The sequence below is a fragment of the Lynx canadensis genome, chromosome D4 (genome assembly GCF_007474595.2).
Source record: "Lynx canadensis isolate LIC74 chromosome D4, mLynCan4.pri.v2, whole genome shotgun sequence".
NCBI lineage: Eukaryota > Metazoa > Chordata > Mammalia > Carnivora > Felidae > Lynx > Lynx canadensis.
The window spans coordinates 28,887,276-28,903,696 of record NC_044315.2 but is presented as its reverse complement, the minus strand read 5'-3'; the positions used below and the strand labels follow the sequence as shown (position 1 = coordinate 28,903,696).

Here is a 16,421-nt window from a genome sequence, read left to right as displayed (position 1 = left end):
ACTATGTCAGTGTATCTTTTTATTAATCTATTTGTTTATAAAATATATATGGCACATGTACTGTACCAACTGTATATTAGGTACTGGTGACGTAAAGAGCATGGTCTGGCCTTGTTGAACTTATACGCAGAGTGGAGGAGACAGAAAAAAGCAAATGGACCCACAAATGAAAATATAATGATAAATAATGGGAATGACAACGAAGGTTATGATAAGGACAAAGGGGAAAGAATAACACAGTGGGTGCACCTTCACTTGCAAAGATCATTCCAGGTAGAGAGAAGAGAGGGACTGCGCTGTTTCTGTTTTTAGGGTCACTTAAGGTGCAGCTATCCACACCACTGTGCACAGGAACAGCTTTGGGTTACAGCCTGTCCCAAAGCTATAGGGAGGTCAGCCTCCCTGAAACAACACTGCCCTGTGTCCACTTCGTTAACTTCCTATTTTTCTTACTGCATTAAATCGTAAATCTTTCCCCTACTTTTTAATACTCACATAACCTAGTCCCTACATACCACACTCCCTCCAATTATATATCATGGACTCATGATGACTCATAAATTACCTGAGAAAGAATCAGCTGCCCATGAAAGGTGTGCACAAATTTTCTTAAAAATGCAAAATAGGTGCCATCTCCAAGTCTTTGGGCAAGGAACCGGAGAAGGAAATAGCCCTAGAAGAAAGGAGGGGGGAAAAAAAAAGATGCCTGTCATGGGTTTGTGAGAAAACACAGCCAACTCTAACTCACCCACCAGTGCTTTATGCACATGTAAAGTGTTCTTTCTGACCTGTCCTGGGCTGCCTTCCATACCCTTACCAGTAAGGCGGGTCCTGGAAATTAAGGAAGGCCTACTTTGCTTGCAACTCTTCGGTTAATGGTATCACCATCTTGTTTTTCCTTTGTTTACATGAAGCCTGATGTCCATCATGGACCAAAAGTGAAGAGGGGCCCAGCTCCTGCCACCCTCAGCTATGAGGAAAAGCCTTTGCAATGTAAAATACTTCCTTATTACTCCTGTCTTCTACTTCGAACCTAACAGCAATTTCAAGATTCTGTTCTTCAAAAGTGACAGGAAGCAGAGAGAAGGGAAGCGCAGGGTAAGAAATTTGATTCATGTCTCATTTGGGGGGTATGACATGTTTTAATTATGCAACAATCAAGATATCTGCCCAGTCAAGTGACATTACAATGTGGATAATGTTTTTGTTTGGCACCAGCCATGTGATTAGTCTTCCCTGTTTACATGTATAACCTAAAAAGTGCTGCCCCGTAACAACTGGCCTCTGCCACTAGCTACACGTACCTTTAAATAATGAACCTGCATGAAGACCTTCTCAGGATTGAGCCCATGTTTGACGACAGATGATCCTGAGTCACTCACATGGCCAGTCTTCTCTTTATTGGGTCTAAAATGATGCAGAAAAATTTTAAGTATGCACATTCTGAACTAATTAAACCGTAACATCATCTTATTTCTTATTTTCAAAGTTGCTCAACAGTGTCTGAGTTCTGTTCAATTGTACCAGGTATAATTTAAAACAGTTTATATTATAAATTCATGTACTAAACAAGGAGGGATTTATATTTGGGTTGGCAACCTGAGGTTGGCTATTGGCAATATTTTACATCATCTTATCCAAGATTAAAGCTTGCCAGACCCTCAAGGAATCTGAGCTCCAATATGAATTATTTAAGAACCGATGGGCTTTTCTTTCAGTGGGAGTGATGAACTGGGAAATGCAATGGAAAATGCAGCTTTACTTGGAAGGATAAAGAATTAATATCATTTTCAAAAAATTCTGAAAGCCCCCATGTTATCCACTTCTCTTAATCTGCATTTAAGTAGTTCAAGGCTTAAGAAATGTTTGTACTCTGAGGCCATTTTACAATCTCAAAAACAAAAACAGAAGTTATAGAAGCCCACGTTTTTAGAACTGGAAGACATTAACATCCTACATGTTAACCTTCTTGCTTCACAAATGAGGGAAACCGAGGCACGCCGAAATTAAGTCTGCATCCCCAGTCTCCCAGCTTGTTTCGACTTGTGGTGATATCAGCATTGAAACCAATGTCTGCTTATTATCTATCAGGGTGCTTTTCATTTTGCTCTATAGTGTCAAGTATTTTTTAAAAATCCCTTTAAAAATATAAGTGCATAACAAAGAAGCTTCAACAACTAGCTAAAATCAAATAAGTGGCAAGGTATTTGCAGCCTTCAGCTGTTCTAAAACCAGTCACTTATTGGACACACTGAAGAGCATGATTTGGGGTGAGGGGAGGGAAGGGCTGACCAGAGGGCTGACATATCAGACAGGGGGCGCTTATTTTTCAAAAGTAGTGTGGTGTTTCAAGGTCCATGGCCTTTAATCTGAGAGACCTGGTGTCGAATCTCAACCCCACTTCTTACTACTTGTTAATTACTGGCAGATTACTTAAATTCTCTTGTCTTCAATTTACTCATCTGCAAACCAGGACTAATCCTACCTAACTCCCCAGGTCCTATGGAGAATAATTGAGAAAATACATGCAAAGCCCCTAGCAAGGGCCAGGGATACAAAATTTACAAAAAAAAATATTTACAAAAATTAATCAACTTAATAAAATAGTTGAAAGCAACAAATACTGCTAAATTCAAGGTTGATCATCTGATATTAGAGGCAATGGATTTCAGTGGCTCACCCATGCAATCCATATGCTCACAGACACAGGGTGTAAGGACGCTGTACCCAAATGGAAGTATCTGAGGATGGCCCAGGTTGCCAGTCAGTACCTTTGCAGTGTGTTCAAGCTGCCAAGCCAGAACCTCTGATTAAGTCTCTGCTGAATATTCCAGTACATTATCCCGGCAGACACAAGGCACGGGACCAGCAGATTCCTTAAAGGAGAGACAACAACTGGCCGATGGAGCTAACTGCATAGTTTCCATTTTTGTGCTTGATCCCTGACTTACATACATGACCATACTTGCGGCTATAACTAGTCTCTTTCATCTTCATTTAAGACTCCATTGAAACGCATCGGCTTTATTCCTGCTCTCAAGTTTGTCCTGGGATTGAGCGTTTTTATAAAGAAAGCCGCACTGGCTTTGATAGGGAAAGCCCACCACCCACAGCCTTGGCAGGAGGAAGGCTTCTCAGAGTAGGCTTGAATTCAAACCAGCTTTCCCAGCCCCAAGAGAGGCAGACTTGGCTGTGAGTGTCTTAGGCCTTAAACTTTAAACTGAGACTATCAGAAGGGGAGGGACACAGAAGACCAATGTAAATGTCTGCTCTGAAGGTTGCCTTCTAGCTCAAGTTCCTGACGACACCTTCATTTCATTTTATTTTATTTTATTTTATTTTATTTTATTTTATTTTATTTTTAAAGTTTATTTATTTTTGAGAGAGAGAGAGAGAGTGAGCAGGGGAGGGGCAGAGAGAGAGGGAGACACAGAATCTGAAGCAGGTTCCAGGCTCTGAGCTGTCAGCACACAGCCCGATGCGGGGCTCGAACCCACAGACTGTGAGATCATGACCTGAGCCAAAGTCAGACGCTCAACCGACTGAGCCACCCAGGTGCCCCTGATGATGCCTTTAGTTGGTGCTTCTTTTTTCCTTTGCCTAAAAATGTCTTTCCAGAAAGCGTCCCTCTCTTACTTTGTTCTTCCACCTTCTCCAAATGAAGAGGTGTTCGAGAAAATTCTTTTATGCTCACAGCATCCAAGGCAAACGTACAGGTCCCCAAGAGGTTCCTTTTAAAGTAGACGTTGTGGCAGAGAGAGCAGTGTGCAGGCAAGCTTTGTGAGAAATCAAAGGGAGTGGTTTTTACAAGGAAAAGATACTCCATGAGCGGGAAGAAGGTGACTTGCTCTGCTGTCCTACTTCGGTTCTCATGATGCCATTTACCCCCAGGTCTGTGCAGAGAGACAAAGCACAGAGAGAAAGCAGGAAACAAAGGAACTACCATTCCATGCAAAAACAGATGACTCTCCTGGGTGAGTGACAGGAGGCACACCTAAAAAGAGCACATGCCAATGTATGATTGCATTTATTTTATTTTTTTTTTTTCAACGTTTATTTATTTTTGGGACAGAGAGAGACAGAGCATGAACGGGGGAGGGGCAGAGAGAGAGGGAGACACAGAATCGGAAACAGGCTCCAGGCTCTGAGCCATCAGCCCAGAGCCCGACGCGGGGCTCGAACCCACGGACCGCGAGATCGTGACCTGGCTGAAGTCGGACGCTTAACCGACTGCGCCACCCAGGCGCCCCTGTATGATTGCATTTAAATAATTGTAGTCAAAGAACAGGCAAAACAGACCTGTGAGAATAGAGATCAGAACAATGGTTACCCTTGGGATCAAGTATTGACAGAGCAGGGAAAAAGAAGAGGGTCTCTGAGATGCTGGGAACATTCTATATATTGATCTCAGTGGTACTTTCACAAGGATACATAGGTAAAAATATACTGAGCCATCTAGAAGTATCTGTGTGCTTCATGCATGTTACATTTCAGTTAGAAAGTTAAGAAAAAATAGACACACATGAAGCAGTACACATTTTGTGAGAATAAAAGGGAATCTGTGTAGAAAGGGAGTTTGCTGTTCATGTGCTGAGAACACATGACTAGCATTAACGAAGCCCTCTACACCTGAGGACCAATGAAGTATGTTTTTCTTTATTTTAAATTTTTTTAATGTTTAGTTACATATTTAGAGAGAGAGAGAGAGAGAGAGAGAGGGAGGGAAGGGCAGAGAAAGAGGAAGAGAGAGAATCCCAAGCAGGCTTCGTGTTGTCGGTGCAGAGCCCAACTCAGGGCTTGATCTCACAAACTGCGAGATCATGACTGAAGCCGAAATCCACAGTTGGCGGCTCAACCGACTGAGCCACCCAGGTGCCCCTGCAGTATGTTTTTCAAACGACACTGTGAGAGGCAGGAAGAGCTGTGGCAAATATAATTTGGCTCAATCCCATTCTCATCCACCTTCTCTCCTGCCTCTTATACAATTAAATCTGAAAAGTTAAATGCTCACTTTCCAAGTGTCCTGGCAGCTATGAATAGTCAGAAGACACGGTCCAGGTCAATGAGACAAAAGCAGATGTCTACTGTGGTTGAAGTGGGGTTCTTGGAAAGCTTTTGCTTTCCTTACAAAAGAGGGAAATATGACTGGAAGATGGAGGTACAGCAGCCACCTTGCAACCTGGAGGCAGTAAGTCAATATGCTATGGAGACTAGAATCAACCAAAGAAATAACGTAAATAGTCTTTAATGGTATCATTCGGCTGCTGGCCAGCCCGAGACTGACTGCCTTCAAACTTTTTACTGTCTGAGAAAAAGAACCCTCATTTGTTTAAGCCAAAATCGCTTTACTATTCTATTAATTGTAGCCAGATTCATTCCTAATGGATGGAGAATGGAACTAATACTAACAGCTACCATTTCCTGTGCCAGGTACTCTGCAGAGTTCTTCTTACATATGACGTCCTTCTACCCTCACAAGAACCTGCTGGGACAGGTACTATGATGATGTCCATTTAAAGTGCTGGAAAGTGAGGCCTGGGGAAGACCACAAAGCCAGTTAGTGGCAGAGTTGAGGCTGGAACACTGAAGTCCTTGCTGAACTCTGAGGTGTCCCCAAGATCCAGGCCCCCGTGGTGGATGCGCCAAATAGAAGTGGAGAAACTGGGACAGGTGGCTTACCCTCCCTGAAGCTCAGTTTCCTCACCTATCCAGAGCGTGATGACGCTCAGATAACATGAAGGCACTTTGTGAACATAAAAGTGTTAAGCATCTCTCTAACATGACACACCAGTGTTTATTTCCTTGGCTGGAATACATGGAATGTGGGAGATCAAGTTACCAAGGTCGTTTGGGCTTAAATGTCCTTGGTCTCTGTTGGACCTGGCACCAAATGCAACAACCGAGATTAGCATGACCTTTCCCTTCCTTGCCTCCTTCCTTTTCCGCTGCGCTCAGAAGCAATATGGACATTGAAAGAACTGTCAGATAGCAGTGATATTTGATAACACAGTGATTTCACTTAGACTCAAACCTCCCGAAGAAAGGACCGATTCTGTAGGAGTATCACCAAAGGTGGGATTTGGGAAAATGCCTCCGAAAGGTGCTCAGGCGTGTCAGCTTGGGTCTGAACACCTCCTGTTCTGCCACCGCCCAGACGGGCCGTCTGCCAGCCTTCTCCATCTCCTACCCCTTGGCAGTAGAAGTGAGAGCCACGAGATATCTTCATCTATAAATTCTCCACTGTTGTGCCTGAGCCAGAAACTAAGCATCCCAGAAATGAGAGAGAAAGAAATGAGACCACAGGCCGTTAGCTTTTCAACATGCTTATCTGTCTATCCATCATAGCTGACCTGCCAGGTGTGAAAGGCCGGGAGTTGGGCCTCACTCGTGCCCCCACAATGGAGGAAGTTAAACACTACCTTTGCCCAGAAACTGGCCTCCTTGTACTTATCTGAGCCCCACATGCGCATGTGGGACCTACAGAGGAAGCAGTGTAAACACTGGGTAAGAGTTTGGGTGTGAATTTTAACTCTGCCGCTTAAGAACCACGCAAGTCAAGCAACCCCACGAAGCCTGTTCTTTCATCTGTAAAAAAGGGGACAGCGATCGTGACCATGACACCTCATCAGGCTGTTGTAGCATCTAGTAGCACTTAGCCAGAATTCCTGTTGGCATTTTGTAAGCACAGCATGAATGCTGTCAATGGCATAATGCATTCTGACTGGAGTTCAGGGAACACCAGCTGACCCCGCCTATGACAGGCAAAGGCATTAACAAAAGACCTCACTCTGTGGTCCTACACATTATCATTAGGGGAAGCTGGGCGAAGGGTACCCAGAACCTCTTGTTTTAATAACTTCGTGTGAGTCTAAAATTATTGCAAAATAAAAAGTATTTTAAAGAAGATACGGCACATTAACGAGGACTTACACCTTCCCTTTGAGAAACCCAATTTTGAGTGTAAACCCTGCAGGGGACAGTCTTTAAATCTGCTCCTTGAAGAATCAGCAGAAAACGAATAAAAAACAACAAATTTCAGGTGTTGCCTAAAGTTCTTGTGAGCTAGGTCTGGGCATATTTCTGACACACAAGCCCATAGTCTACACCACTCTGTGAGAAGATTTCTAAAATCCTAGGTAAAAAATGAAGGCGGAAATAATTCAAAGTACAGGAATCTTATATTCTCCATTTGTTTGTGCAGCAACTTTCCCATCTGTAAAATGTGCATCCTTGCCACCGACCTGACTTTGGACTGTGCTACCAGAGAGAAGTGGAGAGAAAGTTGTGCACACCTTTAACTAATGAAGTTGTATTGTGTCAGAGCTACCATTTGGCAAGTTTGATTATCTGTGTGCTTTTCACAATGGATTTAACAGTTATCCAGCCTGAAGGTTCTCTTCCCCATCAGGGACCATTATCCTGTAGCAGACACAGCAGGATATTGCTCTGGTGTTGAAAAAGGCAATTGCTAAGATGATTTAAGACAGAAGGAAGCTTCCCTCCAAGGAGCCAGAGAAAAGTGCAGACGTATGTTGTAACCCCTGATGGTGAAAGGAGCCAGTGGTCAGAACCTATAGAAAGAGAGGTCAGTTGCTGAAGGTGACCAAGGAAAGATCTGTAGTTAGCGGAACTGTAGAAAATACAAAGTCCACCAGCTCTGAAAAGCAGGGTAGGAAAATGAAGGATGAAATTTCGAAAAGCGGGAAGCAATGAGCATCAGTACAAAACCAAAATAGTCCTCAGGTTTTTGAGGGCCCATAAATCAGAACTCTCTAGGAAACAAAATCCCAGAGGAAAAAAAATAAAATAAAATAGAGATTAATACAATGGTCTGAGCTGTATATCACCACAACGTAGCCAGAGGTAATTTGGACATGTCTTCAAAGGACATAAGGAAGACAACAGAGAGCAAAGACACCAAGATGGCTGCCTAGGAGGTTTCCGATGAGGTGGATTTTCAGAGGCCATGTTCAAAAGGTGAAAGCGGGGGATGCTGGAGAGAGAAAAAAACCAAAGCTAAATATAAGAGCCCAGAAACTATAAAATGCTTGTCAGGAAGGCAAAAAGTCAGAAGGAGCTGATGCTAACGGAGAATGTTTAGGACAACAAAAGGGGCTTTAGAGGGATTGTTTGGAGCATAAAAAAGACCAGGTGTGAAGACGCAACGGAACCAACAGAAGTACTTGAACTCCCACTTTGCTTCAACTTTCCTGCCAAGGAGAATGATTTTCAAATTGCACATGGCAGAACAGCATTGTTCTGTGGGAACTGATGCCTGGGACAGGTGATGGGGGCTCCCTCCTCCTTGAAGAGTTCTGACGCCAGGCCTCAGTAAGGGACATGTCACAACTCTGAAAGCTTCCATTGGCAATCATAGACCTCTGGGGACATCACCAACGGAGACAACAGGAAAGGGACTGGTGGGGACAGACAAATGTTATTCTCATTTGCTAAGGAAGAGGGGTTAAGAGGAGGAAAGACGAAATTCGTGACTGTGACTCACACAGAGCTTGTGAGCTCTTAGAACAGAAAATGAGGAACTATAGGAGTGAACATAGAATCTGGAGGGCCACTTCCAGAAATTCACTGCGGGCATCAGGCATCCTGACAGAAGTCAGCTGGCAGAATGGATGTAGCAGTGGTGAGTGCATAGTGGTTGTTTCATGCCTTTTAGGTTAAAAAACAGAACTCAAGGCTGTTGATTAATTACTGGCTAGAACCAGGAGGGAGTACTACTTAGGCTGAGCCCCAGGAATGACGATGTACTGGTGTAACAGATTTGCATTTTAGTCCAAGCTGGGAGTCTAGCTGGTTGATTGACACCATCCACAGGCAAGAACAGCAAGCACATGCTGACATGAAGATCCAAAATTAATAAGACAATAGTTAATAAGAACAAAGAGGTTTGAAAGAATAAGTCTTTCCCCATAAACTCAACAGCGATTGATGTGACTTCCAAAATAATAACCATGCTGGTAGGTGGGCTCAACAGGAGCAACGAGAAGGTAGTTGGAAGTACTGCTGGGGAGGGCATCAGACAGTGTCCAGAGCAGTGGTCAAGAGCTGAGCTCTGGAGCCAGACTTTCCTCTACTTGCATCCCGGCTTGCCACCTACTGGCTGTAGAAAAGTGGCCAACTGCTTAACACCCCTATGCATTGGTTTCCTCATCTCTCACATGGGAAGGAAGATGGTACCAGAACCCATCTCATAGGGCCATTTTGAGGGCAAAATGAGATCATGTACATAGAGTGCTTACAAAAGTGTTTGGCACATCGGAAGCACTCAATGAACGTTACTGAGGAGAGAAAAATGTGTGGGGATTGGAATGGTAGGACCACCATTAGAAGGTGTAGGATACTGGTTTAAAAATGAAAAAGATATACATGTGAGTGCATCCAACTTGATCAGTACTTGTCCATTCTTTTCTGGCCTAGCCGGACAAGAGAAGCAGGAACAGTCCCACTGAATTCTTCAAAGGTGTAACTGCAAACAGCACTGTGTTCAGTTCAGGTGTCGTATCAGGAGAAAGTCACTGTCAATGAAGACAACAACAAAGGACCAAGCCCAGGAAGGCAAGGGTTCTCCCAACCTTGCATTAGGTATGACAGATTTCCAAATCTTGGGACCTAGTGACCAGGAAAGGAAAGACAATGGTCTTCACACATGTGGATTTGTTTGGGTGAGAACAAGGCAAATCCTGTGCAACTCTGGAGGTAAATAAGATGACCTGGCAGAACTTACAAGGAGGCAGTTCCAGCCCAGTCTGAGGAAGGCCATTTTAAGATGGGCATACCCACAGGGAAATTGCTGCTTGCCAGAGAATTGGATCCTGGAAATCCTTTGGTAGAAGCTGGGTAGCTGTCTGTCAGGGATACAGAAGGTTAGGCAGAATCACTTTCAAGGTCCTTTCTGACCCTAATGTTCTAGGATTTTAGGAGATAAAATAACCCAGAATTATTTAAGCTGCAGTATTTAGATGTAAAACATTATTCATCCACTATAGTGGAGTCAACAGTTTTGCTATGTAGCCTTGGTCATGCCAAATCAGCATCAAGGGTGATTCTGATTAAAAATTCTGATTAAAACAAGCACACAAGGAGCTTGGTGGTTCAGTCAGTTAAGCATCTGACTTGGGCTCAGGTCGTGATCTCACATTTCTTGAGTTCAAGCCCCGTGTTGGGCTCTGTGCTGATAGTGTGGAATCTGTTTCGGATTCTCTCTCTCCCTCCCTTTGTGCCCCTCCCCTGCTCTCTCTCTTTATCAAAATAAATAAATAAACTTCACACACACACACACACACACACACACACACACACACACGTAAATGAATTAGAGGAAACTTAATTTTATTCAACCACATATATTTGGGGATAGATGTAGCGTAAGAGTATATGATCCAAGCATAAGAGGCTTTCATTATATTTTTTACAGAGTTGTAGTCTAGGAGAGAGGGCGAAGGCAAGAGAGGTGCATATGCAGTAAACCTGAACTGGAATCCTCAGAATCCACGTTAAAAGGAGCCGCATACTCTATTCAGGGCTAGGGTGATCATGACGAAAGGCAAGCTGTCCATCAGCTATACACATTCAGAACATAGGAATACAGAGAACTTGGAAATTACAGGAGGTGATTTCAGGAGAAAAGGTAATAAGGGAAAACTTTTTTGTACTGCATAAAAAAAAAAAAAACAAAACCCATGACACTATCCCAGAAAGACAAATGAGACAAACACCGGCTTCATTTTGTAAGGGGGGCTGGAAGCACTTTTTGAACACCAACAGCATGTGTGCTGCTGTGTGCTGAGATGGTGGGAAGATTCATCTCATCTTATGACTCAAAGAGGAGCAGATGGTCTGTGGGAGCTGGAGAAGGACTTTCCCTCCTTGGTGGAGAATGGCACAGAGCTGAGGACTGGTAGCCACAGGGGGGTGGAGGGCTTGCCTGGGTTTGAAGCCCAGTATGCACCAGGATGTAAAACAAGATGAGTAGTTGGGAGAAGAGCTCTCTTCTCAGCCTTGTGGGCAACTGAGTACTATTTAGGTCTTATATTTAACATGCTGTGCATTAACAGTAAGACCATTCACCACAGTATTGTTTGGAAAAGCAGAAAGCTAGAAATCACCAAAATGTCCAGTGGTTGACAAGTGGTTAGTTGGTTGTGGGACACTCATATCCTGGAATATTCTGCAGTAGTTAAAAAAAAAAAAAAACCTGCATGTGTTGATAATAGAACTAGAGTCAGGACTATATTATTATTATTTTTTTAGTTTTTATTGTGGTTATTAATTTGAGAGAGTGTGTGAGCAGGGGAGAGGGGCAGAGGGAGGGAGAGAGGAAGACACACACACACACACACACACACAGAGAGAGAGAGAGAGAGAGAGAGAGAGAGAGAGAGAGGGAATCTTAAGCGGGCTCCACACTCAGCATGGAGCCCTATGCAGGGCTTGATCCCATGACCCTGGGATCATGACCTAAGCTGAAATCGAGTTGGATGCTCAACCAACTGAGCCACCCAGGCACCTCAGGTTATTAAGAGAACAATGGAAGGGACGGTATGTGGTGGAAACAAATTGACACACACACTCATGTGTATATACTTGTACTTGAGGGATGCTTTCTTGGAAGTGACTCATCTCTAGGTGGGGTTGTTATACCACAAACCCCATGGAGATATCTTCCAGGCATCTAGTGCTAGATATGGCTCCTTGGGGCTCATCCAATGCCCTGAGGAAATCAGTTGCCTTCTGCCATAATTTCATCTTCCATCTCTCCTTCAGACACTGCTGGTCAACCCTGCTAAGGCTGAAATGATGTTATGAAATGTTATAAAATATGCAATGATTTCCATCAATCCCTCTCTTTAAAAAAAATTGAGATATAATTCACATATCATAAAATTCACCATTTAAAAAAAGTTCAGGGGCATCTGGGTGGCTCAGTACAGTTAAGTGGCCAACTTGGGCTCAGGTCATGATCTCATGGTTTGTGAGTTCGAGCCCCACATCGGGCTTGCTACTGTCAGCACAGAGTCCGCTTCAGATCCTCTGCCCCCTCTCTCTGCCCCTCCCCCACTTGTGTTCTCTCTCAAAATTAAACATTAAAAAAAAAAACTAAAAACAAGTATAATTCACTGGTTTTAGTATATTCATAAGGTTGTGTAACCATCACCAGTACCTAATTGCAGAATATTTTCATCACCCCCAAAAAAGATCCCACACCCACTAGCAGTGGTTTTCCATTTTTCCCTTCACTCCAGTCCCTGACAACCATTAATTTACTTCTTGTCTCTATCCATTTGCCTATTCCAACTATTTCCAATAAACGAAATCATACAGCACATGGCCTTTTGTGACTGGCTTCTTTCACTTAACATAATGTTTTCAAGAGTCATCTATTTTTGTAGCACATAACAGTACTTCATTCCTTTCTATGGTTGAATGATATTCCATTGCACGAATATAACACACTTTATTTATCCATTCATCTGCTGATGGACATTAGGGTTGTTCCTACTTTTGCTTTAAGGACAATGTTTCTATGAACATTTGTGTACACATTTTTGGCTGGACTTATGTTTTCACTTTTCTTGGGTAAATACTTAGGAGTAGAGTTGCAGGGTTGTATGAGAACCCTATGTGCTACATTCTGAGGATCTACTAGACTGCTTTCTAAAGGAGCTGCACCAATTCACAATCCCACCAACAATGTACAAGGGTTCTAATTTCTCCAAATCCTCTGTGGCACTTGTTCCTATCTGACTTTTCAGGATAGCTGTCCTAGTAGGTATGAAGTGATACCTCACTGAAGTTTCAATTTGCACTTCCCTGATGGCTAATAATGTCACATTTTTTTATGTGCTTATTAGCCATTTGTATATCTTCTTTGGAGAAATGTCTATTTAAATCCTTTGCCCATTAAAAAAATCATTTGAGAGAGAGAGAGAGAGAGAGAGAGAGAGAGAGAGCGCGCACATGAATGATGGGGGAGAGGGGCAGAAGGAAAGAGAGGGAGAATCCCAAGCAGACTCCACACTCAGCATGGAGCCTGACACGGGGCTTGATCCCATGACCCTGGGATCATGACCTGAGGCAAAATCAAGAGTCAGGTGCTCAACTGACTGAGCCACCCAGGTGCCTCCTTTTGCCCATTTTTAATTTGAGTTGTCTTTTGAGTTATAAGAGTTATAGGAGTTCTTTATATATCCTGAATACTAGTCCCTCATATATGATTCACAAATATTTTCTCCCATTCTGTGGGTTGTCTTTGTAGTTTCTTGATGGAGTCCTTTGAAACAAAAAAGTTTTTAATTTTTATGAAGTCCAGTTTATTGATTTTTTTCCCCTTTGGTCACTTGTTCTTTAGTTTAAGAAACAGTTGCTTAATCCAAGGCCATGAGGATCTATACCTATGTTTTTAGCTCTTACATTTAGGGGTTTGATCCATGTTGAGTTAATTTTTGTATGTGGTATGAAGCAGAGGGTCTAACTTCATTTTGTGCATGTGGCTATCCAGTTACCCCATGGCCATTTGTTGAAAAGACTATTCTTTCTCCCGTTGAATGGTCTTGGCACCCTTGTCAAAAACCAGCTGATCATAATAAACAGAAAGAACAGTTTGTTTCCAGACTCTCAATTTTATTCCATTGGTCTATATGTCTGTCCTTATGCCAGTATCACACTGTGTTGATTACTGTAGCTTTGTGGTAAGTACTGAAATTGAGAAGTATGAGTCCTCAATCTTTATCAAGATCATTTTGGTTATTCTGGGTCCCTTGAATTTCCGTATGAACTTTAGGATCAGCTTGTCCATTTCTGAAAAAAAAAAAAAAAAAAAAAAGGCAGCTGGAATTTTGACACTGAGCATTGCCATTTTAACAATCTTAAGTCTTCCAATTCATGAAGACAAGATGTTTTTCCATTTACTTCATTCTTCAGTTTCCTTCAACAATGTTTTGTAGTTTCCACTGTAGTGCACTTCTTTTGTTAAATTTATTACTGTTTCATTATTTTTGATGTTATTGCAAATGAATGTTTTCTTAATTTCATTTTCAGATCATTTATAGCTAGTGTATAGAAACACAATGGACTTGTGTACATTGATCTTGTATCCCGCAACCTTATTGAACTTGTTTATTAGTTCTGCCAGTTTTTTGGAGAGAAAATTCCTTAGGATTTCCTATATATAAAATAATTTTGCCTGCAAAAAGAGATAGTTTTATTTCTTCCTTTCCAATCTGGATGCCTTCTATTTCACTTTTTTACCTAACTGCCTTGGCTAGAACCTCCAGTGCAATCTTGAACAGAAATATAATCCCTCTTTTTTATTCTTTATCTCCTCCACCACTGACTTGAAAGAGGAAGAAGCCCTTATAAAACTTAACATGTAGAAGATTCTTTTTATGTGTCCTTGCAGCAGTCCAGTCAAATACCTGTATTGTTTGTCAGCCATTCTTGGTCAAAACTATTGGCCAAAACACAAACTAAATGATGGTGTTGGGGGGAAGTGTACAGGGACGATGAAAGTTTTTCTGAGCGGGCAACTAACACTCACTAGCCATGAATGTAGTGTACATCATGCTAGGATTGGCTGAGTGCGTGAGATATCCTCAGAGGCAAAATAAGAGTGAATTATTATAGATTGGTTTATATACATGAATTATTATTATACAGGACTAGTATTATGTTTTAGGAAAATATTTCACAGGCAAATAGTGTTATAATGAATCAGTCGCACACGGGGGAGCAATACAGAAGTATGCGTGTATACTTACAAAATTTATTTTTGGAAGGATTCACAAGAAAATGCTAGCAGAGATTATCTTAGGGTGAATGAAGACTGCAATGGTGGGGATGGAATTAACACCTTTCTAAACTCTCTGGGTTTTCCTCTTAGTACTTTTATTACAAAAACAAAACAAAACAAACCCACCCCCACACCATGGTTAACTAAGCAGTGATTATGAACTGCTTTATTTCTTCTCTAAGTTTTTCTATATTTAAAAAACCCTACTAAATGTAATTGTAAAAATGAAACACGATGCACAGTAAATATGTAATTAGGGGCCTATCAAGGAGAATTCTATCCCTCCCTTAGAAATACCTGAGTGATGAGTAACCAGGGAATGGTTCAGAAAAATGAACAGGGAGTGCTATTTGAGTTCAAATATTCAGGACATGTCTATCATCTTTGCCGGGTAAAAGAAGTGTGAACTGAGGGTGTCCCTCCAATAGGAAACAGGAACTGAGTGGGCAGCTCAGGGGGAGGGAGCTGGCCTTTGAGACAGGAAAGGGCAGAGTCTGTTTCTGGCTAGCTGAGAGCCTTAAGGTTTTTCAGAAAATGCTGGCACAGGTACAGCACCATCCTGTCACGAAAGGGTAGAAACCGTCTATACAGCTAGCTTGCTAGTGTGCGCAGCTCAAAAAAAAGAGAACAAGACAGAAAAAATGGGGTGAAGGGGGTCCCGGGCTTGAGGGATGGAGTGGAGGGTAGGAGTTCCAAGGTATGTATGTAGAGATCCCAGGAAGTGCACAGGCCAGTGCCAGCGGTCAGAACTCAGGTAAGAACGCTTGAAGCCATAGAGGCCAGAATTGTTTTCTCCTCAGGGCTGTGGTCAGATTCTGCACAGAATGCCAGGGGAACTGTACCAAGCGAGCAGCACCAGAGGGGACACCAGTGTGGCCCTGATGTACAGATGAGACCAAAAGTAGGTCCCAGGAAGGTATGAAGATTCCATTTGTCTTAGAAACATTGCCGAGGTAATTCTTGCCTCAGGCTATTAGTTTAAGCATCTTTGTTTAATGTTCAAACTTTTGGGGGGGGTTTGTTTTTGTTTCTAATCCCATCTTTTTCATTGGTAACCAGGCATTCTTGCTCCCCCACCCCCTCTTTATTTTTATTTATTTATTTTTTTTTATATATATGAAATTTATTGACAAATTGGTTTCCATACAACACCCAGTGCTCATCCCAAAAGGTGCCCTCCTCAATACCCATCATCCACCCTCCCCTCCCTCCCACCCCCCATCAACCCTCAGTTTGTTCTCAGTTTTTAACAGTCTCTTATGCTTTGGCTCTCCCCCACTCTAACCTCTTTTTTTTTTTTTTTCCCTTCCCCTCCCCCATGGGTTCCTGTTAAGTTTCTCAGGATCCACATAAGAGTGAAACCATATGGTATCTGTCTTTCTCTGTATGGCTTATTTCACTTAGCATTACACTCTCCAGTTCCATCCACGTTGCTACAAAAGGCCATATTTCATTTTTTCTCATTGCCACATAGTATTCCATTGTGTATATATACCACAATTTCTTTATCCATTCATCAGTTGATGGACATTTAGGCTCTTTCCATAATTTGGCTATTGTTGAGAGTGCTGCTATGAACATTGGGGTACAAGTGCCCCTATGCATCAGTACTCCT

General features: G+C 42.4%; 1 protein-coding gene across 9 annotated transcripts in view; it reads right to left on the bottom strand.

Moving 5' to 3' along the window:
* Window positions 1-16,421, bottom strand: part of LOC115500058 (aminopeptidase O (putative)) — a 346,654-nt gene that overhangs the window by 125,005 nt on the left and 205,228 nt on the right. For all 9 annotated transcript variants that reach the window (XR_003964365.1, XR_003964363.1, XR_003964362.1 and 6 more), the window contains exons 8-9: window positions 1,305-1,407; window positions 566-673 (exon numbers count right to left, since the gene is read on the bottom strand). Coding sequence is in view for 4 of the 9 variants with exons in the window: in XM_030294374.2 (XP_030150234.1) it covers window positions 566-673; window positions 1,305-1,407 (211 nt within the window). In the remaining 5 variants the exon portion in view is untranslated. The remainder of the gene's footprint in view (window positions 1-565; window positions 674-1,304; window positions 1,408-16,421) is intronic.